General features: G+C 42.0%; 1 protein-coding gene and 1 pseudogene across 4 annotated transcripts in view; one reads left to right on the forward strand and one right to left on the reverse strand.

Annotated features, from left to right (window-relative positions):
* The first annotated feature begins 9,019 nt into the window (after nt 1-9,019).
* On the forward strand, nt 9,020-13,949 carry LOC119827076 (annotated as a pseudogene).
* A 7,436-nt stretch (nt 13,950-21,385) lies between these two features.
* Nucleotides 21,386-27,056, reverse strand: part of Rft1 (RFT1 homolog) — a 42,980-nt gene continuing 37,309 nt past the window's right edge. For 2 of the 4 annotated variants that reach the window (XM_038350148.1, XM_038350149.1), the window contains 2 exons: nt 23,046-23,295; nt 21,386-22,652 (listed from right to left, as the gene is read on the reverse strand). In XM_038350148.1, coding sequence (XP_038206076.1) covers nt 22,485-22,652; nt 23,046-23,295 — 418 coding nt within the window. In that variant the 3' untranslated portion in view covers nt 21,386-22,484. The other 2 variants (XM_038350151.1, XM_038350150.1) reach the window with 2 other exon arrangements.

Genomic DNA, 27,056 nt, shown 5'->3' on the forward strand with positions numbered 1-27,056 from the left:
ATCACATGCTTTGTTGCCTACAGGGTCTTCTACAGAGATGGCATGACCTCAGGAGGATAAACCAAACCCGGTTCACCTAATTTGCCCGATGAACCAGTTATATGTCTTGCATTTCTTAAATATCTTCATAGTTGTGTATCTGTTGATGCCGGGTAATGGGCTCCTGCCGCGGGGTGCTCGCGGAGGTCAGAAGACAGCTTCTGGGGTTCAGGTCTCTTCTTCCACCTTTGTATGGGTTCTGATAGTCAGGCTTTTTCACAAGTGCTTCCGGCTGAGCCATCTTGCCAGCCCTCAACTAGTTATATGCCTTAGGTACACAAACACCAAAATGCTTCTTAGAAACATAACAACTTGTTTTGTAGTACAACTAGTGTTATTCTCTCTTTATGGGGGGGGGCAAAAACCAAATTGCTAACCCTCCTGAGATCTGAGCCTGTGGAAAGCAGATAAAGGAGCTTCTTGGTTTCATTTTATTGTATTGCTTTATTTTCCTTCACACGGGTTTTGCTGGGAAGCCCAGAGTTGCCACTAAAGTCCTTCTGTAGCCCAGGATGGCTTTCAACTGAGATCTTCCTCCCTTAGGAGTCCTGAGGTTACAGGCACTGACCATAGTAGCAGGAATAGTAAAAACCAAGATACAGATATGGGGTTAAAGCCGAAGGTCAGAGAAGCAGAGCAGTCAGCCACTAGAGAGACCTTTAACCTCTTTATCTCTACCAATGCTCTCAGCTCGAAGGGGCAATCCAAGAGAATTCAATTTATGATTATGATTCTGCCTAAAAGTCAGAATTATATGGTATTCTTATGGATTAAAGGATTTTAAAGAACCTCTCAAGATAGTTACCTATTCGTAATATGTAGAAAGAGTTGTTTTGCATATTGAAACTGCCGAATTTATACAAGATGATGCAAAATTGACTTTGCGACTTATTCAGTTATAAGATATAATCAGGAATCAGCATATATGTAACACACATCTGAGCCCGTATAGGTCAGCCAGGTTCTCTAGCCCAAGGTAATGCAGAGATTGATCAATTATTGATTGGAGATGTGTTGAAGGCCTCAGAATTTCATAAAAAATCATGTCAATAGCAAAGGTTTAAATGTGGGACCCTCACCCCTTATTCTCAAAGGGATGAGAAGGAATTTCCTAGCAAAATGTTTTAAAATTAGAAGCACAGACTAGCCTCACGTTCCCCCCCCACACACACACCCGTGAGATTCCAAGCACAAGGACACTCAGCTCAACCCAGCCGGCCACCTGGTACAGGCTGATAAAGATGGCCTGACTCAAACAGGGTGGCCTTGCTCTAAGAACAAAAAATTAGCTGACACAGTAAGATTGGACCTTATTGCAGCCGGGGTTAGAGATGGATTCCACACTAGTTTTTATTATGCTAAACAAACCTTGCTTATTACAGTCTGGGCCTCTCTGGTGGTCTCTTTAGGGGTCGTAATCTGGGAACAACATTAAAAAAAAGACTTTTCCATCATGTGTCCACAAGCTAAGGGGATTATAAGGAAAGGTTCCACTTTTTCTTTACATAACCAGTCAGTGCTACCTGCAGAATTAACCCAAAGGGTACTTAAAGGAATGAAATCTGGCAGATAGATGTGTTCCATTTTGTAGAATTTGGAAAACCAAAATATGTACACCACACCATTGATACCTATTCAGGTTTTCAATGGAAAACTGCTTTGAGTTTGGAAAAGGCTGATTTGGTAATCACACATTTGCTAGAAGTTATGGCTATCATGGGTATACCTGTACAAATAAAGACAGACATATGTCTCTAGAAAATGAAACAGTTTTTGCTTAGTATTATATAAAGCATATTATAGGTATACCACACAATCCTATATGGCAGGTAGTTATAGAAAGATCAATTGAATTCTAAAGGATATGTTAAATAAACAGAAATGTATGATGTTTACCCCCAGAAACAGATTGCATAATGCATTATTAACTTTGAATTTTCTAAATGCTAATGGGAAAGGAACAACAATTGTGGAGAGACATTGGATAGTAGAAAAAACTACATAATTAAATCAGTTGATATACTTTAAAGATGTACTGACCTCAGAATGGAATTCAGGACATGTGTTACATTGGGGAAGGGTTTTGCTTTTGTTTCCACAGAAAAAGAAAAGCTACATATACCATCAAAATTGGTAAGATTCAATTTAAACAAGAGACACCTCTGAATTAGAAGAGATGATAGTTCAAACAGCATGGCCGTTTAATCTAAACTAAGCTATAAAACTAACAAATGCTTTCATTTGATCAGAAATAACTGCCAAAAGAGGACTTACTGCAAAATTAAAGTTGGGGAAGAGTTTTGGTTTTGTCTTTTCAGGAGAATAAAGATATCCAGCTAAGAAATCTGAAGACCACTGCAATAAACAAATGGGATATCTGGTTTTTTCTTTTTCTTTTATTAATTAAAATTTTTATCCAAGGCCCTCCTCCCTCCATCCAGGCTTAGGAAGGTATGCATCCAAATAAAATAAGATCCCAAAAAGCCAGTACATGCAGTAGAGACAAATCCCAGTGCCATTATTATTGGCTTCTCAGTCTGCCTCAATTGTCAGCCACATTCAGAGGGTCCAGTTTGATCCCATGCTTGTTCAGTCCCAGACCAGCTGGAATTGGTGAGCTCCCATTAGCTCAGGCACACTGTCTCAGTGGGTGGACCAATATGACACACATATTTCCAAGAGGTGGGGTGGGTAGTTTTTTCGTTCAATGGGTTATGAATATTTGTCATTGTTTAAGGGGGTTTGTTATAATTTGTTTTTGGTTACAGTCAGGAGGAAAGCTGAACAAAGATTAGATTCAGATTTGTTTTGAAAAGGAAAAAAGGGGGATACTGAAATGATAAGATTAAAAGGTAGATATTGAATCTACTTTTAAAATACAACTACTAAATTTAAATATTGAATTAGATTTTGTATTTGTATACAAATATTGTATATTGATATAAATTTAAAATTAATTTTGTTAAAACATATAAATTTCTACTCTTGATCAAGGTATTATACCTATACAGCCCATTTAACAATGTAATGCAAATCTCTAGTCCTTTAAAGTTACTATTACCAACTGTTTAGGATAATAAGGAAATGCAGGTTAGTAATTTGTCACCTATTACAATTAAACGTGTAGTCATCTTAGGTATATTTTCAAGGTCAAACAGAGATATATTTTAAATAGGTCATCTACAAACAGTTCAGAGATCTATAGAATATGGCATTTAAGATGTTTTAATAACATGGGTTCTTTTTTATGACAATGAGACATGTCTGCTCCTGGCAGCACCAATCTACTTCAGAGAAGATGATAGGCATGGAAGAAACTCCACATAGAGTTTGCTTTCTTTGTGGCAAAAGTAAGCCACTGGGCAGGAAAGTGTTCTTGCCTTGACTGCTGACAATACACTGTCCAAACTGGACAAGCAGGACACAAAAGAGAGTGACTGCCAAACCTTGCCAGAACAAGGTGGAAAGTCTTTCAAAAATCCTGCATCACAGAAACATCTGTTGAATATTCTAGGCCTTTAGGCTGAAGATGGATGCCCCAATGTTGCAGAGAAACCTTGGATGACTGTCCAGGCAGCCAGCTGTTTCTGTCATTTCTTACAATTTTTGGAAGTTGCTTGCTTGCACTTCCTGCTTACTCAGTTAATATTATTTCCTTCTTGGGTTTCTGAGAGAGTTGAAGGCTAGATAGTTATAGTTTTCCTTGTTTACCAGACACAGAAAAGAAACTCACTAAAAAAAGTAAAGTGTATAAGGTTGAGAGATAGCAAAAGATTCTTTTAGATGGTAATGCTAGTTATGATAGAAAGTAAATTAGGTACAAGACTTTGGATAGATAATGGAGTATTTCCTCTGAATTTGTCAAATGCAAATGAACTAGACATTGTTGATGTACTTATTGCCTGTATATATTGTATAGTTATTGTATTTATTTTATATAGTTTTTCTTATATTAGTTATAACCTTCTTTTTAAATTTTAGACAAAAAGGGGAAATGTAGTAATATTTCATTGTATTTTAATAAGTAAAGCTTGCCTGAAAATCAGAGTGCAGAACTAAGCCACTAGAGGCCAGGGAGTAGCAACACACACTTTAATCCCAGGACTCAGGAGCTGGATCTCTGTGAGTTTAAGGCTACCCTGGGCTATACAAGATATATCCAGAAACAGATCCAGGTGGTGGTTGTTCATACCTCTAATCCCAGTGTTTGGGAGTCACACACTTTTAATCCCAACACAGGAGTGATATGGCTGGGCAGAGAGAGGAATGGATATAATGGGAAGAGACAGGAACTCACTGGAGTGTGGGGTCTGAGGTTTGGTGGAGACACAGTGCAATCAAGGCAGTCTGAGGATCACCCCTTCAATCTGAGCCTTGGTAGAGGTAAAAGGTCACTCTGTGCAATCAAGGCAGTCTGAGGACCACCCCTTCAATCTGAGCCTTGGTAGAGGTAAAAGGTCGCTCTAGCGGCTTACAGCTCTGCTTCTCTGATCTTTAGTTTTAACCTCTCTATCTATCTCTGGGTTTTTATTGTTCATGTTACAGACCACCACTGATCTGCTGGAGCCTGGGGTTTGTGTGAGTTGTGGTGTTGCTTTGCTACCTAGGCAGGCCTCCTACCTGTCTCAAGCAAGCCTCGCCGTCTCAACAGTGGAATACAGATGTGTGCACCATCTCGCCTGTGTTAACATTTTCTTCTTTTCATTTTGTTTGTTTTGAGGCATGGTCTTTCTATGTAGACCATGTTTCTCATCATGTAGACCAGGTTGACCTCACATTCACAGAGATTCACCTTGCTTCTGCCTCTTGAGTACTAGGATTAAAGGTGTGGGCCAACCTGACTTGTTACAGTCCTTTTCTTTGTTTTGAGACACGATCTCACCGGCAGCCTTTACCATCCTAGAACTCCCTAAATAGACCAGACCGGCCTTGAACGCACAGAGATCCCCCTGCCTCTGCCTCCCAGATACTAGGATTGAAGGCGTGCACCACATGTTGTATCACCTGTGCTGAGGCCGTACTGATGTTTCTAGTGTGACTAAAAACGAAGTAACCGGGCTGGGAAAATGGCTCAGGAGTTCAGATCGCTGGCTTTACAAACATGGAGCATCCGTCCTCTGGGATAGTCAGAGCTACATAATAGAGACCCCCCTCTAAAAAGGACGAGGTTCAATTCCCAGCACCCACATAGCAGCTCACAATATCTGTAACCTCAGTCCCAGGGGATCCAACACCTTATTCTGACCTCCTCAGGCACCAGACATGCATGTGGTACACAGACATATATGTAGGCAAAAATACCCAAATACATAAACTAAAATATAAATTAAATAACTAAGCAGCTTTCTTCTCTGGAAAACACTAACTGGCAGACTGCCCTAGTACAGCAGATGCCTTGTAGAGCTTCAGGTTTGGGAGTTCAGGGAAGCTGGGTCAAAGGCTTGGCGGCCTTGGCGGTGACTCAGGTCACAGTCTGATGACAGCGACTATAAAGGGGAAGGGTGTGAGGTCTCCATCCCAGCCTGGACAGAGATACACTTCCATCTCTCATTAACTGTGCTGATGAGTATTCATGGATGCCCCAGTGCTCGGCACTCGGGCCTCCCTCTTCGTGGCCTGAGACCCTGTGGTTCAGCCTAGGACTCCTCAGGGCCTCTAACTGGGGGTTACCTCTAGAAACAGGGATCTCAGGAGTCAAGGGTGTTTATATATCAGGATCTTTGGGTCACATTTCTTGGTACTTCTGCCCTTGTGGCATGAACCTGTGTACCAGGCACTGGAGAAAGCACAGGGGCCTTGGGAGCCTTGAGAGAAGAGCCGCCGCTAGGGGGCAGGACTCCCACGTGTTTCCTCTGAGCTGTGAGCAGACGAGCCAGGCCAAAGCACACTGTAGCAGGAGCCTTTCGCTGCAGTTCCAGGAAGGCCTCAACCAAGGGTCAGCAGAGGTTATGTTAGCCAGAAGTCCGTGTGGAGCCTAGGCCTAAAAAGACAAAACAAAGCAAAACAAAAAGCCTTCAGAGGGTAAAGGTGCTTGCTAACCAAACCTGACAGGAAGAACACCACAGTATCTAGAGAACCTGACCCGGGCTTGACATAAAAGATGCTTAACCTATGGGCACCCCATCTCGGAAGCAGAAACACAGGCTGTGGGGAATGGGAAGCATGGTGGAAGTCTCACTTCTCTAGGAAGGGCCTCTGGACCTGTTCCCTGAGGGGAGAGGAAGAGCAGATGTGTACCAACCAGGAACGAAGTTCTTCCTTTATCAAGCTGCTGACTAGGCTGGACCGAGGAGCAGGGAGCTCCCAGGATGCCCCTAGTTCCTCTATCTCTCTCTCAATGGCTCTGAGCCCCTCAGACTTCAGCTTTAGAACCTGGGACCAGTGAAGAGCCTTGGTGAGGAAGACTCCTCAGAGATAAAAGGGAGCCTGCCCTGCCCTGTCCTGGGGCCACTGGCATGGGTTGTAGGTGTACTGTGTGGGCTGAGCCCCCTGGAGAGGGGAGGACTCATTGTTCCTAGTTCTAGTGCTCAGGAAGCCAGGGGGAGTTCCTGAACAACACTGACATCCCCAGTTGATATCTGTTCATGGAGGGAAGAACCTGGCCCAGGAAGCTCAATGTCACCAGGTTCTGACAAGGACATCGGAGCTCCAGATCTGTGCCTGTCTCCCGTGCACACTTCCCGATTCCAGTTAGCACTACCTGGACAAATGGGAAAGCCCGCCGCCATGCAGCAAAGATAGTAAGATCGGCTGAGTCTCTCACGGAGGCAGTGCCTTTAAGGGGCCAGATGAGGTAGGCTAAGTGGGGTGGGCCCTCAGGTGTCTGTCTGGGGGATCCCTGTGATCCTTCTGGAAGATGGAAGTCATTCCTGGGACAGTAGATGGGGATGAGGAGCCAAACAAATACTCTTTTCTCAGTATAGCATTGAAGGCCTCCCAAGCTCAAGCCTACCAGATTCCTCTCCTCAAGTCTGGGCTGTTTCATTTCTTCTGTTCCCACTCCTGACTACCCATACATCCATTCCTGTTTCCTGAGCCATCCCTAGGGACCATAGAGATGGACATGCCAGACTTGCTTGGTTCAGAAGCCTCAGAGGCTTGTTCAAAGGGCCCAAGAGCATTGATTGGTCAGAAGGAGAACAGAGATAGGAGTGGGACTGGGGTGGGACTGGGGACAGGGAAGGCTTCAGATGCCTAACAATTTCCCCACTTTATAGCCTTCTCCTCTGCCCATCCAGGCCTGGGCCCAGGCATAGACCAAGGGAATGCCCAGCTAGCTCTTTCTGGTTCAGTGGAAAGAAAAGGGCCAGGCTGGTAGGCTAGGTGTTTGTAAATGGGGTATCAGCTGTTGGCACTCTGGGTGAGACTGTAAGTTTTCTGATCCTTCAGATAAGACTCTGGGGATGTGCCATGCTGTGATTACACACCAGGCAACAGGTGGCAGCTGAACACTTAGAATCAAGGCAGGAGGAGTTTTTTTTTTAAAGGCTCTAAATATGAGCTCTCCGGGTGGGGCTATCCCTCGGGATAAGGGCACAGCCTGAGACACCTAGTCCTTAAGAACGGCAAGCATTCCCTGAGCAGAGGGTTGCCTCTGAAATTTGGTATGGGCAATCTGGGCACTCCCCTTCAGAGTGAGGAAGCAGGGCCAGCCTGGCCCATGGTTCCTACACCAACAGTTCAGACACTTAACCCGAGCTGGAAGTCATGGGAAGAATTGCTTTTTATTCTTCTAAACAATCTCTACCAAGGAGGTAGAGGCTTCTTAGCTCTGCACACCCCACCCCCCTTAGAGACCAACCTGGTCCTGGGCAATTCAGTGTTGCCATGACAACCACACACTTCTTCCTTAACCGATTAAATCCAAGTTGCAGATTAAATCCTGGTGAGTTGTCTTCATACGTATGAAGAGATCCATGCCTCTTCCATCACATGCATGCCTCGGATACCTGCTCCTTGTCTCTTACTGTCTGAGGCAAAGAAGAGGCATCTTGTACACTCGTATGCCCCTGGGGTCGACTTGGTGGTAGAGCTCACTGGAGATACGGCTTGTGGGAACACACCCACAGCAGTATTGTAAACAGCTGCTAAGACGAGCAGTCTTGTAACTGAACAGTGGTCCTTAGATCTCTCAGTTTAGGAGGTTCCCTTAAGGCAGTGGCTCTCAACCTGTGGGTCGAGAGCACTTTGGGGGTCGACTGACCCTTTCACAGAGGTCACCTAAGACCATTGGAAAACACAGATAGTTACATTATGATTCATAACAGTAACAAAATTAAAGTTATGAAGTAGCAACAAAATAATTTTATAGTTGGGGGTCACCATAACATGAGGAACTGTGTTAAAGCACGGCAACATTAGGAAGGTTGAGAACCACTGCCTTAAGGACTTGGTTCACCAAGTATGGGGCTTGCCTATGTGTGAACTAGCATTACTGTGTGACTGAGACCTTGGACCTAGGGCTCCCAGACTAAACCTTTTTGAGTTTCCATTGATTGACCTCAGCCTCCTCTGACCAGGAAGAGAGAAGAACCACCTGCAGTGTGGAGCTTTTTGGCAATGGGCTCATGGCTTAGCCTTGCAGGATAGAAAAGAGGCAGAGCAGCCGGGCGGCGGTGGCACACGCCTTTAATCCCAGCACTTGGGAGGCAGAGGCAGGCGGATCTCTGAGTTCGAGGCCAGCCTGGTCTACAAGAGCTAGTTCCAGGACAGGCTCTAGAAACTACAGGGAAACCCTGTCTCGAAAAACCAAAAAAAAAAAAAAAAAAAAAAAGAAAAGAAAAGAAAAGAGGCAGAGCAAGTCAGGCATGGTGGCACACGCCTTTAGTCTGGTACTCAGGAGACAAAGGTAAATGGATCTCTGAATTTAAGGCCAGCATGGCCTACAGAGTGAGTTCCAGGACAACAAGGACTATCCAGAGAAAACCTGTCTTAAAAAATAAAATAAAACAAAACAAAAAAAAGAAGAAAAGAAAAAAAAATGAAAGAAGAGGAGGAGGAGATACGGGTGTCAGTAACCAAGAATAGCCCTGTCTGCAATAAGCAAGGTGCAGGTGGCCCTGGGAAGACGCCTCAGCTTGGTAGGAATGGCTTAGCACATTTAGTAGAAGGCAGCTATGTTGTAAGTATAGAAACGTGTGGACCTCCATGTCAGGCCAAAGTTAAGGTCTAGCCTGCTCTCAGGTCTGTCTGAGATAGAGGTCTTGGAGTCACTAGAGTCACTTAGGAGGGACACGAAACCTGTCTCTGTCTGGATGGTCAGAGCCCCCTGCTCTGTGCTCCTGACCTTGCATGTTGAATGGTCCTATGCACAGGGCTGTTGCCCAGCTGGGCTGCAGAATCCTTTGGTCAGAGACAGTCCATGACCATAACTGCACTTCTGCCTCATCTTTCTACTCTCTGAGACTTAGTTTCTTCACTCTGGGGTACAACAGTGGGGACAAGAGTCGGGCAGGAAGGTGAGCAGTTTCTAGAAGAGCACTATTTTCAAGATGGTTGAGATCCACAACACTACTGGGCTTAGACATCTTGAGAAGAGCTTACAGTACTTGGTCAGAGTTCTAGATTTTGAAAAGAACATAAATATCCATCCCCCCAAAATTCCAGGCAAAAGAAAAAAATAAGGAACTTAGTTACAGCTCAAGGGCAAGATGTGGTGGCTCACGCCTGTAATTCTACCATTCAGAAGGCATAAGACAAAGGGTATCACCAAAAGTAGAGGTCAGCTGGGCTTCATAGTACCAGGACAGCTCTGCCTACAGAGTGAGACCCTGTTATACACACACGCATGCACACACAAAACAAACAAACAAAAACTATAGTACATATCTGTAATCCTAGAATTCAGAAAATTGAGAAGGAAGGATTACCATGAACTTTAGACCAGCCTGGTTTATATATAGCGAGAATCAATTCCATTAGAGCTGCATACTGAAATCATGTTTTAACAAATAAAAACTCAGCTTAAGGAAAAACAAAAGATTGTAACTGAGAGGAAACAGAAGCCCACTTTTGGTTTAGCAGAGAACAATGTTCATATACATTATCTTTTAACATATAAACACTGAACATTAATTGACCCTGTATCATGACATGGAGGCATGGAAAGGATGAAGAGGACACGTGTGGAAGTGTAGCCAGAGTCCCTTCTCACAAAAGAAAGGTGACGGAGCAAGGAACAACACAGGAACATCCTGAGAGGATGGCACCTCACTTGTCACATGTAGACAATATGTTACATAGCTGACAAGTAAAGAAGATGTGTTCAAAGTCAGTGAGCCACATATAAACACACACCATACACACATGCATGTACATGTGCATGCACACACACAGACACACACAGAAATGCCTGATGGATGCTTAATAGAGACGAGGACATAACCCAGTTTCTCCACTGATAATGTACATAGAAGAAACGAGAAGACAGGACACCCTCTGGTGGCCTCTCACAAGGCCTCCTATCCCAGGTCTGCTACAGGAGAGCCAAAAGGAAGCAGAGGCAAGCACAAGGCATGTATTTGGGCATTGTGCCCATGAGCCCTGCTGGCAGCCAGAGCACCATATGATTTCACTGAGTTACAAAAGAAACTAACCTAAGTGGCTCTGTCCTTCAATTGCCCCCTGCAGCCCGATATCTGCATACCTACATGAACATGTTCTCGTCTTTAGTGAAATGCCTCTTAGGGGTATGAGAAGCCACATGGGGAAAAGAGCGATCTTCGGTTCTAATTTGAGAACATAAAGACGTACCATGCTAATCTGTCTTTTTATGGAATTCTGTCAACACACCAGGGAAACAAGGAAGGCTCTCTTAGTAACATGGCTATTTAAATGGGAACGTGTACAGAGGAAAACATTGCCGCTTGCCTTCTGGCTACAATGTCTCATTATCTGGGGTCTTTGTGATCTCCAGGCAGGCTCTGTCAGGAGGAGGAGAGCAGACAGGGCTCTGGGGCTGGAGAGGCTCAACCTTTACCCGTGAAGGACTGAAGTTCCAGGGTTCCCAGCTTCCCTCTGGGAGTTGAGCCTCTCCTGACACCTGAAAGAGGACTCCAGCAACCTTCTTCACCAAGCCACCATCATAATGCCCTCTTCTTCCTCTGCATCTTTATCCTGAGCCAGGGTCTCTGTAGCCCAGGCTGGCCTCCTCTGCATTTTTATCCTGAAACAGGGTCTCTGTAGCCCAGGCTAGCCTCCTCTGTATCTTTATTCTGAAACAGGGTCTCTGTAGCCCAAGCAGGTTTCCTCTGTGTCTTTATCCTGAGACAGGGTCTCTGTAGCCCAGGCTGGCGTCCTGTCTCAGCCTCCTGAGAGCTGGCACTGTAGACTCATGCCACCACACCTACTGTTTCATGATTTTCTACAGGAGGTTCATAAAAACAAGGCGTGGGTGAGCTAGGCAGCAGTCAGGCTACCCAGAGTGAAGCCTGCTTTCCTCAGTCAGGCTACCCAGAGTGAAGCCCGCTCTCCTCAGTCAGGCTACCCAGAGTGAAACCCGCTCTCCTCAGGCTTCCCTTCCTCTCACCCACCAGGGCTGGAGAAAGTCATGCACTATTAGTTCCAGATAATTGGAAAGAGTGTCAGGATCTCCCAGACAAGAACTAGAAACATGTTTTCAGTTGTTGCCTCCCAATGTGACTAAAGCAGTCATGTCTTAATTAGTCCGTGCTCACGGACGAGCTCTGATGGAGTGAGTACCCAATTCCTTTCCCAGGCCCAGGCCTCTCACAAGATGGTACAGATGACATTCAGAAAAAGTGGCTATTGGAAGACCCAAGGCTGTGGAATTTTCAGCTTCCTTCAACACTGAGCACAGTGAAGACAGATTGCTTCTGCCTAAGGCATTTGTGAAGTCAGAATGACATTGTGACAGTAGCAAGTTTCATCACTTTAGGAGAATGTAACAAATGCTGATCTAAAAGGCTTCTTTGCAAGGGATCTGTTCTGTGACAGCATCAGAGGCTGGAAGGCAACCAGGGATGAACCATGTTACACTATAGAGCCTCTACCACAAACAGGTGGGCTAGGGTTCACCTGATGCCGAGTGATGTATCTACTGACTCACTTATGACGTCATTTACATAACCTATATAAATTTGTATAACCTATAGCAGTTGTCTAATGGGACAGCCCTCTTTCCCCTTTGGAGGTTCTGTGCTTGGAAGCAAAAAGAAATGATGGAAGGCTAGGGGCAAAAAGCGGCGAAAATGATTGGCTGAACAACAGAGAAACAAGCCACTACCTTATATAAAATCTTCCTTTTTTATTTAGACAAAAAGGGAATATTCCTTTACACTGTCTGAATATACGTCACTGTGATTGGTTCAGTAACAAAGCTGACTGGCCTATAGCTGGGCAGGATAAGCTTAGGCAGGTGAGCCAGACTAAGAGAATGCTGGGAAGAAGGGGAGGAATCTCAGGGTCTCCAGGCGACACAGAGAGATGAACATCCCATGCTGAAAGAAGGCACTGCCACATGGCAGAGGGTAGACAAGAAATATGGGTTAATTTAGTTGTAAGAGCTACTTATTAACAAGTCTAAGCTATCAGCTGAGCATTTATAATTAGTAATAGGTCTCTGGATGGTTATTTGGGAACTGGGTGGCAGGACAAAATTTCTCTTAACCTGAGAAAGCGTAAAAGAATTCTAAACACACAAAAATAAAGTCAAACTTAGCTTCCTAGTCTCATGTTTCTCATGCTGGCGGCAGTACAGAGATACATTTCCCAGTCGCTGCCTATGTGTTTGAGCCACCAGCACAAAAACCACCAGAGAGAGCCCCACCAGCACATCATGAACAAAGCCACAGGGTGTTGTCGGGGATTTCTGTCCTGCCCTGTTCCTGCAGTCATTAAGTCCCAAAGAAATCCACACAGAGGTCTACATTAATCATAAACTGATTGGCCCATTAGCTCAGACTTCTTATTAACTCTTATAACTTACATTTAGCCCATCATTATTATCTGTGTTAGTCACACGGCTCAGTACCTTTTTCAGCGGTGTAGTCACATCTTGCTTCTTCTGTGTCTGGACAGGACTGCAGAGGGAGCTTCCCTCTTCCCAGAATTCTCCTTTTCTCATTGACCCGCCTCTCCTTCCTGTCTGGTTGGCTCACCTATACTTCCTGCCTCACTACTGGCCAATCAGTGTTTATTTAAAACATAATTGACAGAATATAGACAATTGTCCTGCACCAACAGGGTATGTATAAGTTTTGCTTATATAGCCAAAAGAGAGTACAGATATGTAGTAAACATGGATCCAGGTGGAAAACCCTCTACAAGAATTACAGTGTAATTACAGTGTGTTTAAAAATGTACATAGGCTTGGGAGAGAAAAGAGAAATGATATTGACAGTCATAGATTAAAAAAACAGTTTCAAAACAATAAAATAAAGTTCTTCTTGAATTATTTCCCCCTGTGTCCTAGCCTCTGTCAGCTAAAACATCTGGACATGAGAGGTGTGGTATTATTGACCTTAGATCCTATGCCTCTCTGAGTTCTGTTACAGAATGTGGCAGACACTTTGCAGTCCCTGAACACTTTGCAGGGTTGTAGGATGAAGGACTCTTATCTCACTGACCTCATCCCTGCCCTCGGCCAGTGCTCACGGTTCACTAAGGTTAACTTGTATGACGACTTCTCCATGCCCATCCTGAAGGACCTTTTGTACCACACAGCCAACTTGAAGTTGAGTATGGAACAGTACCCTGCCCCTCTGCAGGGCTATGATGAGTCTGGTTACATCTCCATAGAGAGATTTTCCCATCTTTGCCCTGAGCTCATGGATACACTCAGGGCCAGAAGGCAGCCCAAGGGAATCTCCTTTGCTACCCATACCTGCTACAAATGTGCTGAGCGCTGTGTCTATGACCTGGGGCCCAGACTTTGTCCTTGCTGGCAGTAAATAGGGAACATGACTTCTGATTTGAAGACATGGAAGGCTTGGGACACATCTCTCACCTGGGGTCTCAGAGCTCGTGGCATCAGACACTGCTAACATGCTAGGAACAGAATGATGTGCAATGAGGTGGACCTTGCAGGGAGAACAATGGGACAGTGGGGGCAGCTAGAGTCTTGTGGAGTCAGAGAGACAATTTTGTGTTTCTACGTGGCTTCTGTCGGTGGAACAGTGGCTTTGTCCTGCACCTGCAAACCTGGATGCTCTCCCTCTGGGGTCTTTTTCAGTTATTAACCTCACTGCCAGGTTCAGGGTCAGGAGGGTTCAGGGACTCAGGAATGGAAAATCTCTGGCATCTGGTGAGTGAAGCAGAGGTCAAGGTCATACTGGTGTCAATAAAGTAAAAGCTGCTGTGACACTTCCCTCATTCTTGTCCTTGGCCTGTGAGTTAGTCACATGCCTTTTGTGTGGTTTTTCAGTTATCTGCACCAAAATTCCAACTTAAGGGAGAGTATACATACTTCACAGGGCCAACATTCAGTGTATTCAGGCCTCGGGGTACTGTGATCTATCAGAGATGGCTGAAGAAGACACGTGGGGCAAAGGGAACAGGGTTTGTGACCTTTATTTTTCTTCCACATTTGAAATTTTATTTTTCTTTTATAGCCTCATGTTCTCTAAGCTGGCTTGAATTCTTGATTTTTTTTTCTTGTCTCACTGATAATACTACCATGAGCCACTATGTCCAGCCTGCTTGCCACGTGTCTGAAGGGTTGTATTCCTATGGACTCTTAAACTCTGAAGTAGCCATAGAGTGTATAACGGTGTTCAATAAATATGTCTCTACTGGTATAAAACATTTACTTTTAAAAAGATTTTTAAAATTGTATTTTATTGTATTTTATGTCTTTACTTGTGGTCTCTGTGCTGATTTATTTTTTTAAAAAAACTTCCTAGGAGCCGGGCGGTGGTGGCGCACGCCTTTAATCCCAGCACTCGGGAGGCAGAGGCAGGCGGATCTCTGTGAGTTCGAGACCAGCCTGGTCTACAAGAGCTAGTTCCAGGACAGGCTCCAAAGCTACAGAGAAACCCTGTCTCGAAAAACCAAAAAAAAAAAACAAAAACAAAAAACAAAAAAAAAAAAACAACAAAAAAAAACTTCCTAGGCCTAGAATTAGCTTCCTATATAGTAAGATACCAATAAAATAATTTATTATTGCTCTGCTAAAAAAAATAAAGTCCTTAAAAATAAATAAAGTAAATCAGGCAGTAGTGGCACATGCCTTTAACCACAGCACTCAGGAGGCAGAGACAGGCAGATCTCTCTGAGTTCAAGACCAACCTGGTCTATAGAGTGAGTTCCAGGATAGGCTCCAAAGCTACAGAACAACAACAAAACAAAAGGCTGGAGAGATGGCTCAGAGGTTAAAAGCACTGGCTGTTCTTCCAGAGGTCCTGAGTTCAATTCCCAACAACCACATGGCTGTTCACAACCATCTGTAATGAGATCTGGTGCCCTCTTCTGCCCTATAGGCATACATGCAGGCAGAATACTGTATACATAATAAATACAATTTAAAAATAAAGTAACAAAATATAATAACCCATATAAAAATAGGAAATACACAGAGAGTCTGGATTCTGTATGCTATTGTGTTGTCTTTAGATTTTTGGACTGCCAATGAAGGAATGACAGCTGCTAAGACATATTGGATTATGAAAACTGCTAGATTAAACCAACCTACATAGTTTAAAAATGTCTTGACTTCATAATGGAAGTCAAAAAATATGTTACTTTGGGGGAAGAGGTTATACTTTTATTTCCACAGGAAATGAGAGGCTGTGGATTCATCCAGGTTGATATAGGTCAGGTTTGATCGAGGAAGATCCCTAAAATCCTGACTACAGGCATAAAGAAATAAACCTAAAAAAAAAACTACAAGACATGTGATGTATATGCTCAAACACAAAACAAAAAATAATCTTTGGCTGACTTGTATACAATGCACAGTATATACTTGTATTAACCCAGATATGTATGTATATTACTCTTAAAAGTTTATTTTCAGAGCAAGGAGACAAGATACCAATAAAAACAGATGGCCCAGGTGATCCAGCATCCAAAACAGTTTCAAGGCTGCTGGCTGAGATGATCCAGCCTCATAGAATACTCTAGTAAAGACTTAACAATTATCCTCATTTTTCTCAAGGTTCCCTTAAAGATACCAGCACCCACAAACAACAGAAAGTAGTCTAGAGAATGACTCCAGTAATCCCAAGAGTTGGAATATGGGTGGGTTTGGGTTATTCAATGGTTTATAAATGTTTGTCATTGTAAAGAGGGCTGGCTACAAGTTGTCATTGGTCATGGTCAGAAAAAAGCTAAACAAAAGAGTTAAATTCAAAGATCTCTTTTGAAAGGAAAAGGGGGATATGATATAGAAATGATGAGAAAAAAAGGATAGATTACTGAATTTACTTTAATCCAGAAAACAACTATTAGTCTCAAAATATTTTACAGTGGTATGGATTTTGGTTTATTGATAAAAATTTAAAGTTAATTTTGTTATACTGAATGTATATTTCTACTCTTATTTAGGGTATTCTGTTTAGACAACTTATTTAAAAATGTAACATATAATTAAGACATGCAGGCTAGTAGCTAGTCATCTATAATAATCAAACTTATAGTCATGTTAGGTATGTTTTCAAGGTCATACACAGATATATTTAGATAGACAGATGGTCTTCACATACTTCAAAGACCTATAGAATATGTATTTAATATGTATTAAATATGTATTTAATATGTTAACATAAGGCTTTTTATGACAGTGAGACATGTCTGCTCCTGGCAGCATTAACCTACTTTAGAGAAGATGATAGGCATCAAAAAAAAAAAAAAAAAAAAACCAAAAAACCTCCATATGGAGTTTGCTTTCTTTGTGGCAAAAGCTAGCCATCTGGGCAAAGAAACTGTATTTGCTGCGATTACTGACAGTATTCTGTCCAAACTGTATCAGGAAGATGCAAAGAAAATGACAACCAAATTTTGCCAAGACAAGGTAGAATAATCCTTCGAAACTCCCTGCTTCTCAACAATGTCTGGCAGACATACTAGGTCTGGAGGCCAAAGTTAGACGCCCGGATGGTACAGAAGAACTCTGGGTAACTGTCCAGGCAGCCAGATGCCCCTGTTGTTAGGTAACATTATACCTTTCTGGGGTTTTTGAGGGAGTTAAAGATTAAATAATTAGACTTAAAGTTGTCCTTAGTTATGATAAAAGCTAAATTAGATACAAAACTTTAGACTCACCTTTGCCCCGAGCAACAGGAGCAAGGAACCTCAAACTGAGTCCCATGAAACTGGAGCCACCATCAACCTTTCCTTCATCGAAACCATTTAGCTGAGCAGAGACATTTTGTCACTGCCATAGACAGCTATGGCAGGCAGACTCGGAATTTACTGTGTAAAGGTAAATAATAGAATATTTTCTCTAAGTTTGCCAAATAAAAAGGATAGTGTAACTGTAATTCTTACTTGATAACTGTTTTTGTTGTATATAAGTTTACTATGTTATAAAATCTTCCTTTTTAAGTAGACAAAAATGGGAAAACGCTGTGGAATGATCCTTCTGTACACTGTGAAGATGTGTTGTTTGGTTATTCAAGACAGGGTTTCTCCACATAGCCTTGACTGTCCTGGAACTTGCTCTGTAGATCAGGTTGGTCTCAAACTCAGAGATCTCCCTGCCTCTGCCTCCCGAGAGCTGGCATTAAAGGCATGCGCCCCTACCATCCAGCTAAGGATCATAAATTTAAGGCCAATCTAAGCAACTTAATAAAACTTTGTCTCAAAATAAAACTCTTACAAAGGGCTGGAGGTGTAGCTCAGTGTCACAGTATATGCACAGCTCCCCAGAACCACAAAAGAACAAAATCCATGTCAAGGTGACTGGGCTCCAGTGTAGACAAATAATAGAGATCCAGGGACAGATGTGGGAGTTCAAGATGAAGATCAGAAGTGGCGCACGCCTTTAATCCCAGCACTCGGGAGGCAGAGGCAGGCGGATCTCTGAGTTCGAGGCCAGCCTGGTCTACAAGAGCTAGGTCCAGGACAGGCTCTAGAAACTACAGGGAAACCCTGTCTCGAAAAACCAAAAAAAAAAAAAAAAAAAAAAAAGAAAAGAAAAGAAAAAGAAAAAGAAAAGGAAAACAGCCAAGCCACTAGGGAAGTCTTGTCTCTTCCATCTTATAGTCCCCGTTAGTGCTGGGTAAAGGCACATGATACTCTAGTACTGGAACTAAAGGTGTGTGACATCACTGCCTGGCGTTTAGTGGCTCAGTTTCACCCTCTATCTTCAGGCAAGTTTTATTTATTAAAACATAAATATCACTACAGTTCTGTTTTTTGTCTAAAATTTTTAAAAGGCTATAACTAATATAAGAAAAACTAAATACAATAAGTACAATAACTATATGTACAGGCAATAAATACATCAACAATGTCTAGTCCATTTTCATTTGAAAAATTCAGAGAAAATACTCCATTACTTTTCTGATGTTGGTGAGTCCAAAGTGTCAAAGTCTTGTACCTAATTTACTTTCCATCATAACTTGTGTCTGATAAACAAGAAAAACTGTAACTGTAACTATCTAGTCTTCAACTCTCTTAGAGACTCAAGAAGGGAATAATATTAACCGAGTAAGCAGGAAGTGTGAGCAGGTGACTGCCAAAAATTGTGAGAAATGACAGAAACAGTAGCTGTCTGGACAGTAATCCAAAGTTCCTCTGCAACGTTCGAGTATCCGTCTTCAGCCTACAGGCCTAGCATATTTGAAAGATTTTTCTGTGAAACAGGATATTATAAAGGGCTGTCCCACCTTGTCTTGACAATGTTTGACAGTCACTTTCTTTTGTGTCCTGCTTGTCCAATTAGGGCAGCATACTGTCAGCAGTTGAGTCAAGGGCATTTCCTTGCCCAGTGGCTTACTTTTGACACAAAGAAAGCAAACTCCATGTGGATGCCCATTAGCTTCTCTGAAGAAGATTGATGCTGCCAGGAGCAGACATGTACTTTGTCATAAAAAAAGAACCTGTTATTAAAGCATTTTAAATGCCATATTCTGAAGACCTCTGAAGTGTTTGAAGATGACCTGTTTGTCTAAAACACATCTTTGACCTTGAAAATATATCTAATGTGACCACAAGTTCAATTATAATAGGTGATTAACTACTATAACCTGCATTTCCTTATTATCCTAAACAGTTGGTAATAATAATTTTTAAGGACTAGAGTTTTGCATTACATTGTTAAATGAGATATATAGCTACAATACTTTGAACATGAATAGAAATGTATGTACAGTATGTTCTAACAAATTTAATCTCACATTTGCATCAATATACAAAATTTGTATATAATATACAAAAGTCTAATCCAATGTCAAACATTTAAAACTACTAGTTGCTTTTTAAAAGTAGATTCAATAATATACATTTTTATCTTATCATATCTATATCCTCCCTTTTTCCTTTCAGAGTAGACTCAATAATCTACCCTTTTATCCTATCATATTCTATATTCCCATTTTATTTGTTTAAAGATTTATTTATTATGTATACAGTATTCTGTCTGTATGCTTGCTGGCCAGAAGAGGGCACCAGATCTCATTAAAGATGGCTGTAAACCACCATGTGGTTGCTGGGAATTGAACTCAGAACCTCTGGAAGAGCAGTCAGTGCTCTTAACCGCTGAGCCATCTCTCCAGCCCCCCTTTTTTTCTTTTCAAAACAAGAATCTTGAGTTTCATTTCCTTTGTTTAGGATTTTTCCTGACCATTACCAATAATAACTTGTAACCAACACCCCTAAACAATGACAAATATTCATAACCCATTGAATGACCAAAAATCACCCACCCCACCTCTTGGGAATGTGGGCATTGTATTCTTAAATTTACTTCCTGCTGTCTGGGGTGACAGTATCTTTAGGGGATCCGGAAAAGAAAAATTTGGGTTAATTATCAAGTCCTGGGAGAGGTAACTGTATCATTTTTTTTGTCCAGTCTCTGCATAATGGGAAAGTGCAGGGCTTGTCTCAAGTTCTGGCTAGAGCAGTCTGTGAAGCTGGATCATCTCAACTAGCCACCTTGAAATTGTTCTGAGTAGTTTGTAGTCCAAACCCAATCTTTAGGTGGTATTTTTCAGCTAGGTGTTGTTATCATATTCCTGAATGAATTGTTGTGGGGCTCCATTCTCCCTATAGAGATTTCATAGTCACCGTTAGGTGTATTCATGGTTCAGTACAGAAAACAGAGATTTAAACCCAAAATCATGTACAGGAAGGCAGATGAAACCTTTTTCTAGAATTAGTTAGTATTCTATATGACCATTAATATCATGACAAAAAGTTAAAGAATATATATATTCTTTAAATCTTATACCTTAAGAAAAGCTGTTAAAGAGTCAATATAAAACTAAAGGATTATGAGATTAGTAGCAATAAAATAGTCCATAAATTTTTGTTTTTCTTTTGTCCCATATCAGGTAGCTCTTCTAACATGAGACAGATTTTGTATTTCACTTTAATAAGCATGCTTGGGTTTAGAGGAGAGAGACACACTCCAACTCCAAAGCCAGCTTTAATTTTTAATTGAACTGGGACTATAAAAAGACCATTTGCATTACATGTCTGTAGAAGACAGTAGCAACAAACATTTGGGAAGATTTATGAAATTTTATCCTTTTGGAAATTTGTTATATGAAGAGACCAATTTACACTTTTTCTTGAGACATTTTTTTTCTGGATGATTTGTCCTTTTTCTTGAGATGTCTCATTTGTCCAGTGTTCTTCAGATTCTTTAGCTGGATACCTTTATTCTCCTGAAAAGACAGAAACAAAACCCTTCCCAAACCCTAATTTTGGGGAGATTCTCTTTGGCAAGTTATATCTAATGAGATGAAAAGTATTTATTAGTTTTATAGGTTAGTTTAGATTAAATGGCCATGGTGCTTAATAAACTATCATCTCTTCTAATTAAGAGTGTCTCTTATTCAAATTGAATATTCATCGATTTTGATGGCATCCATAGCTTTTCTTCTCCTGTGGAAACAAAAGCAAAACTCCTTCCCCAATGTAACACATGTCCTGATTTCCATTTTGAGGTCAGTACATCTTTAAAGTACACTGGCTGATTTAATTCTGTCATTTTGTCACTGTCCAACGTCTTTCTGCAGTTGTTGTTCCTGTCTCATCAGCATTTAGAAAATTCAAAATTAATAATGCATTATGCAATTTATTTTGGGGGGGTAACTATTATCCCTTTCTATTTAATTTAACATATCCTTTAGAGTTCAATTTGATCTTTCTATAACTGCCTACCTTGAAGGATTGTGTGGTGTACCTGTAATATGCTTTATATAATAATAAGCAAAAAAACTGTTTTTTTCCTTAGACATATGCTGAAGCATTGTCTATCTTTATTTGTACAGGTATATCCATGATGGCCATAACTTCTAGCAAATGGGTGATTACTGAATCAGCCTTTTCCAAACTCAAAGCTGTTTCCCATTGAAATCCAGAATAAGTATCAATGGTGTGGTGTACATATTTTAGTTTTCCAGTTTCTACAAAATAGAACACATCTATCTGCCAGATTTCATTCCTTTGAGTACCCTTTGGATTATTTCTCCAGGTAGTACTGATTTGTTGTTTAAAGAACAATTAGGACATTTCCTTATAATTTCCTTGGCTTGTAGCCACGTGATGGAAAAGTCTTTTTTAAACCTTTGCTATTTCATATGTTTTTTATATATAAAATTCTGAGGCCTTCACCAAATTTCCAATCAATAATTGATCTATTTCTGCATTACCTTGTGCTAGAGAACATTGTAGACCCATATGTGAACAGATGTGTGTTATGTAAATGGGATGATGCAACATGACCATGACAGCAAAGATCTGATCTGCATCTCTTGGTTTCTTTCATTGTGAGGGCTGGGAATATGGATATAGTTCAGTTGTGGAAGCCCTGGGTTCAATCCCCAGGACTGTAAACATTATTTCAAATATGTCAAAATATTTCTTATTGAGCTGGATTTTTCTTCTCTAAAAAATAAAGCCACAACACTGACACAGGGAAAGTCACAACTTTCAGGCCACACTTTGTTCTTGTTTGGTGTGTGAGTTCAGGGGCTCCCTACTACTTTTACAGAATCTTGTGATGGGTCAATGGCTACAGTGCTTTTTCTTGGTCAAATGATGACTAACCATTAACATCTAAGACAGTTCGTTAGAAGATGTAACTTCAAAGGTCAATCACACGCAGAGGGAATTAATTCATTAAAAAATGGACTTTTGGTCTTCACTTAAAGGGATATTCCTCCTTCAGTTGGAAGGCTTCAACTAGGCGTTCTCTTCTTTGGCATCATTTCCAGGGTGACGCTCAATCACAGTGGGACTTTTGCACAGCGACACACGCTGTCCAAGAACCACTCCACGGTGGGTCCAGGTACCAAAAGGTCAGAGCAGCATCAAAGTCATGTCATTTTGTCACTGAGTCTGGATCTACCGAACTGAGTCCTGAGAAAGTGGACTAGCTTGGTCTCTGTGAAGAATGCTGTCCCAAGGGTCACTCCTAAGCAGATGGTCCCCACAGCGATGTGTGCCAGTCTAGCAGACCAGCCATGATCACAGCAGAGGACCGCCTGGGAAGAGAAACTAGTGTCACTGCCAGACAAACCAGGGCACAGTTACCATACAGCTGCTTCTTCTTTTAGGTTTATTTTATGTGTGTAAACTTATGTGCATATGTGCCCTCTGGGTGTGTGTGCCCCAGGCCTTTAGAGAGACCAGAGCTGATATGGGTGCTGAGAACTGAACCCAGGTCCTCAGGATGAGCTGTGAGTGCTCTTATTCATTGAGCTAACTCTCCAGCCCTACATCTGGCTTCTAAGTCATATAAAAGGCACAATGATGAGACTAGGGGTTAAGTACTGCCCTTTAAGTCTGATCAATCTGTTTTGGATGGGAGTGGGGAGTCTAGAGGGAAGGACACTGGCAGCTTGCAGAAGTAGGGTGAAGGCTGAAGGGAGTCTTACCTCTGAAACACCAGTAACACCACCACTGAGGGCAAACACCCCAAGGAGGACTGGCGACAGGCGCAGGCCAGCCAGGGGTCTGTGGGGGCTCCTCTGGAAGTAGTTATGGATGAAGTGAAGGCTCTGTGTGATCCGAATGCCCATGTTAAAGCAGTTGGCCAAGATGAAGCCCACACTGCCACACCAACTGGTCAGGAGGTAGGCTAAGACCAGAAATGAGGAAGACAGTGCCAGCATGGTGAAATTGTACCTGGGGAGACAGCAACATGGCGAGGACAAGAACATTACACAAAAGAGTGGCCATATTAACTCACAGAGAGATCTGAGCTCATATTACTCTTAATCCAATGTTTTTATGTGTGCTGTGGGCTGGGATGGGTTGTTTAGTTCTTGTGCTAGAGAAACCCAAGGCCTTACATATGCTAGGCATGTTCCTTTGCCTTTGTATGCTTTTTCTTTTTTCAACAAGGCATATCACTTTGTAGCCCATGTTGACTTTGAATCTCCAGGGTACAAGGATTATAGACCTGAACTACAATACCTGGCTCAGTCCTTGGTTTTGTTGTTGTTGTTTTGTTTTGAGACAGTCTAGGCTTACCTCTACCTTACTATATAGCTCAGGCTGGCTGGCCTTCCGGAATCTCAATCTCTGTCTCTCTGTGTGTCTCTCTCTCTGAGGTACTCAGAGAGTACCTCACAATGCACAAACCAAGCATTCTTTTTTTTGTTTTGTTTTTTGTTTTTCAAGACAGGATTGCTCTGTTGTAGCTCTCGTTACAACTGGAACTTGATTTGTAGATGATGTTAGCTTCGAACTTGCAGAGATCTACTTCCCTCTGCCTCCCATGTGCTGGGATTAAAGGTGTTTGCCACCACCTAGTTAAGCAAACATTCTTTACTGAGCAACATCTACAACCCTGGGGCCTTAAACTCATAATCTTCCTGCCTCAGCCTCCAAGAGCTAAGATTACAGGTATGTGTTCCCAAGCCCAGCCATAACCAATGTTTTTGTAACCCTGAATATGACATAGTTAACATGCAAATAAGACCCCTAAACAAAACACATACAATTCAAGATACTTACATTTCTAAGGATAACAATTTATGAGGTGATTCTTTGTAATCAAAACACAAAAATCCTTTTCAGTTGAAATCTCCAATGAATGTGACCTGAGTAATAATGCCAGCTCTGTAAAGGACTGTGAGGGCTGCTAGAGACACTGGCAAACATTAATATGCATGGCTCCTATCCTGTGGAGCTTACATTTGCTCAGCAGAGAAATGAATCAGCACACTGAGGCTGCGAACCACCCAAGGACTGACCATGATCACAGCTCTACAGAAACTTGCTTTATTAGAGTGCATGATAAGACACACACACACACATGCCCATACACATACACACACACGCATGTGCACACACACGCACATACACATACACACACATGCACACACACTGTACTCCAACAAAGGATGTATAATTTCATCCAGAATTAAAGAAAGAACATTCATTTACTTCTCAGTAGAAAATCTGGTTTCATGACCAATGAGCATACAAGAGCTTGTATTTCCATTCACACTACTACTCTGAGTTCCTAGCTCCAAATCTTCAGATACAAATGTAATTCTCACCCCCATCACGGAAACTTCTCTTTGCAACAAACAGATAGCCAATCAAAATGCAGAGTTGTGGAGCACAGTCCCAACTGATCCATCTACAACACAACTCCTACACCCGAGGCTCAGGGGTCGCGGCAGAAGAGGAGACACAAAGACTGTAAGAGCCAAAGGAACAGGAAGTTTACTGTGAGGTTGTGTTCCCTAGAAATGGAAGAAGCTACACCAATGAAATATTAACATGGCTGCCTGCACATGACCCAAACAAAGACAATACCAATAGCTATGTTAAAATGGACAGGGGAAAGCACAAACGGCAACTGAACTACAGGCAACTAAGTGTAGTGAGACATTTTAACTAGGCAACAATGTGTTACATTTATTTATGCTGCAGAATATTGCTTTAACTGTGTAAAGGGTGTTACTTCTGTTTATGCTGCATTGTTTAACGATGTAAGGATATGTGTTTTATTATGTAAAGATGTGTTGCATATGTTTTACCTTCCTGCCTAAGGCACCTGATTGGTTTAATAGAGAGCTAAACAGCTAATAGCTGCTAGGCAGAGAAAAGACAGGTGGGACTAGCAGGCAGAGAGAGTAAATAGGAGAAATCTAGGCTTGAAGAGAAAACAGGAGGAGTGAGAGGAAGAGGTGAAAAGAACAAGGGACACATCCAGGGCCAGAAACTAGGCAGCCATTAGCCAGCCAGAGAGAGATGGCAAGAAAGTAAGAGAAGGTAAAAAGCCCTTAGGCAAACTGTATATAAAGAGAAACAGGTTACGTTATAAGAGCTAGCAAGAAAGAGCTAAGTTAAGACTGAGCATTCAAAACCTAATAAACTTCCTGTTTCACAGTAAACTTCCTGTTCCTTCAGCTCTTACGGTCTTTGTATCTCTTCTGCAGTGACCCCTCTGTGTCATGATTTGGGAGCTGGTTGGTGGCCCAGAAGAAAAATTCTGGTACAACTAAGGACTGCTGGGAGTGACTGAGAAACAGTCTTCCCCAGGGAAGAGCACACCAACTGCTTATTCAATACCAAACGGTCAGCCCTGGAAACACACATACAAGTGACATACAGACTGAGTGGGTTGTATTTATATATTTAAGAACACGCACACACCAATTAAAGGACAAGAGGTCGTGAATTTGAAAGAGAGCAAAAGGGATGAGTAGGAGTTAAGAGGGGAAAGGGAATTTGGAAATGATTATAATCTTTTAAAAAATAATTCTTTAAAAAAATGCTACAACATGCTGTCTAAATTTCTTCATGATTTGGTCATAAGACCTCTGTTTCTCTTTTTGGGCCTGGGTTACCTCACTCAGGATGGTGTTTTCTATTTCCATCCATTTGCATGCAAAATTCAAAATGTCATTGTTTTTTACCGCTGAGTAGTATTCTAATATGTATATATTCCACAGTTTCTTCATCCATTCTTCCACTGAAGGGCATCTAGGTTGTTTCCAGGTTCTGGCTATTTCAAATAATGCTGCTATAAACATAGTTGAACAAACGCTTTTGTAATATGATTGGGCATCTCTTGGGTAAATTCCCAAGAGTGGGATTGCTGGGTCCTGGGGTAGGTTGATACTGAATTTCCTGAGAAACCTCTACACTGCTTTCCAAAGCGGTTGCACAAGTTTGCATTCCCCCAGCAAGTCCAGTTGGAATGGGACTGATGGAACAGGGGACCAAACCGGACTCTCTGAATGTGGCTGACGGTGGAGGAGGACTGAGAAACCAAGGACAACAGCGATGAGCTTGAACTCTACAGCATGGACGGGCTCACTGTGAGCCTTGTCAGTTTGGCTGCTCATCTTCCTGGACTTAGGGGGAGCTGGGAGGACCTTGGACTTATTTGGCCTGGAGAGGGAGAGAGTGGGGGTATGGGTGGAAGGGAGGGGAGGGAAGGGGGAGGAGGAGGGGAGGAGATGGAAATTTTTAATAAAAAAATGAGGAAAAAAAAGACCTCTGTTTCTCTTAAACATTTCAAATGTGTTTTAGCATTGCCTCACCTCTTCCACATTAACACTGAAATTATTGTTAATGAAAATTCCCTTCAAAATGTGGATTCTGTCCCTGCATGTTAGGGCACACCTTTAGTACCAGCGCTCAAGAGGCAGAAGCTCATGGGTCTCTTTGAGTAGGGCCAGTTTGGTCTACATAGCAAGTTCCAGGACAGCCAGGACCACACAGAGAGAAACTGTCTAAAAAAAAAAAAAAAAAAAAAAAAAAACACAACAACAACAACAACAACAAAATGTGTAATACGTGGTAGAGTCCTAGTTTATGTATTGCCACATCTCTCACTTAGCAGACTTTAGATTATATTTTATTTTTAAATTGCTCAATGTTAGAAGCAGCTTTCAAATTGAAATATGGTATTTTTCAAAGTT

This window comes from Arvicola amphibius, chromosome 12, assembly GCF_903992535.2.
Source record: "Arvicola amphibius chromosome 12, mArvAmp1.2, whole genome shotgun sequence".
Lineage (NCBI taxonomy): Eukaryota > Metazoa > Chordata > Mammalia > Rodentia > Cricetidae > Arvicola > Arvicola amphibius.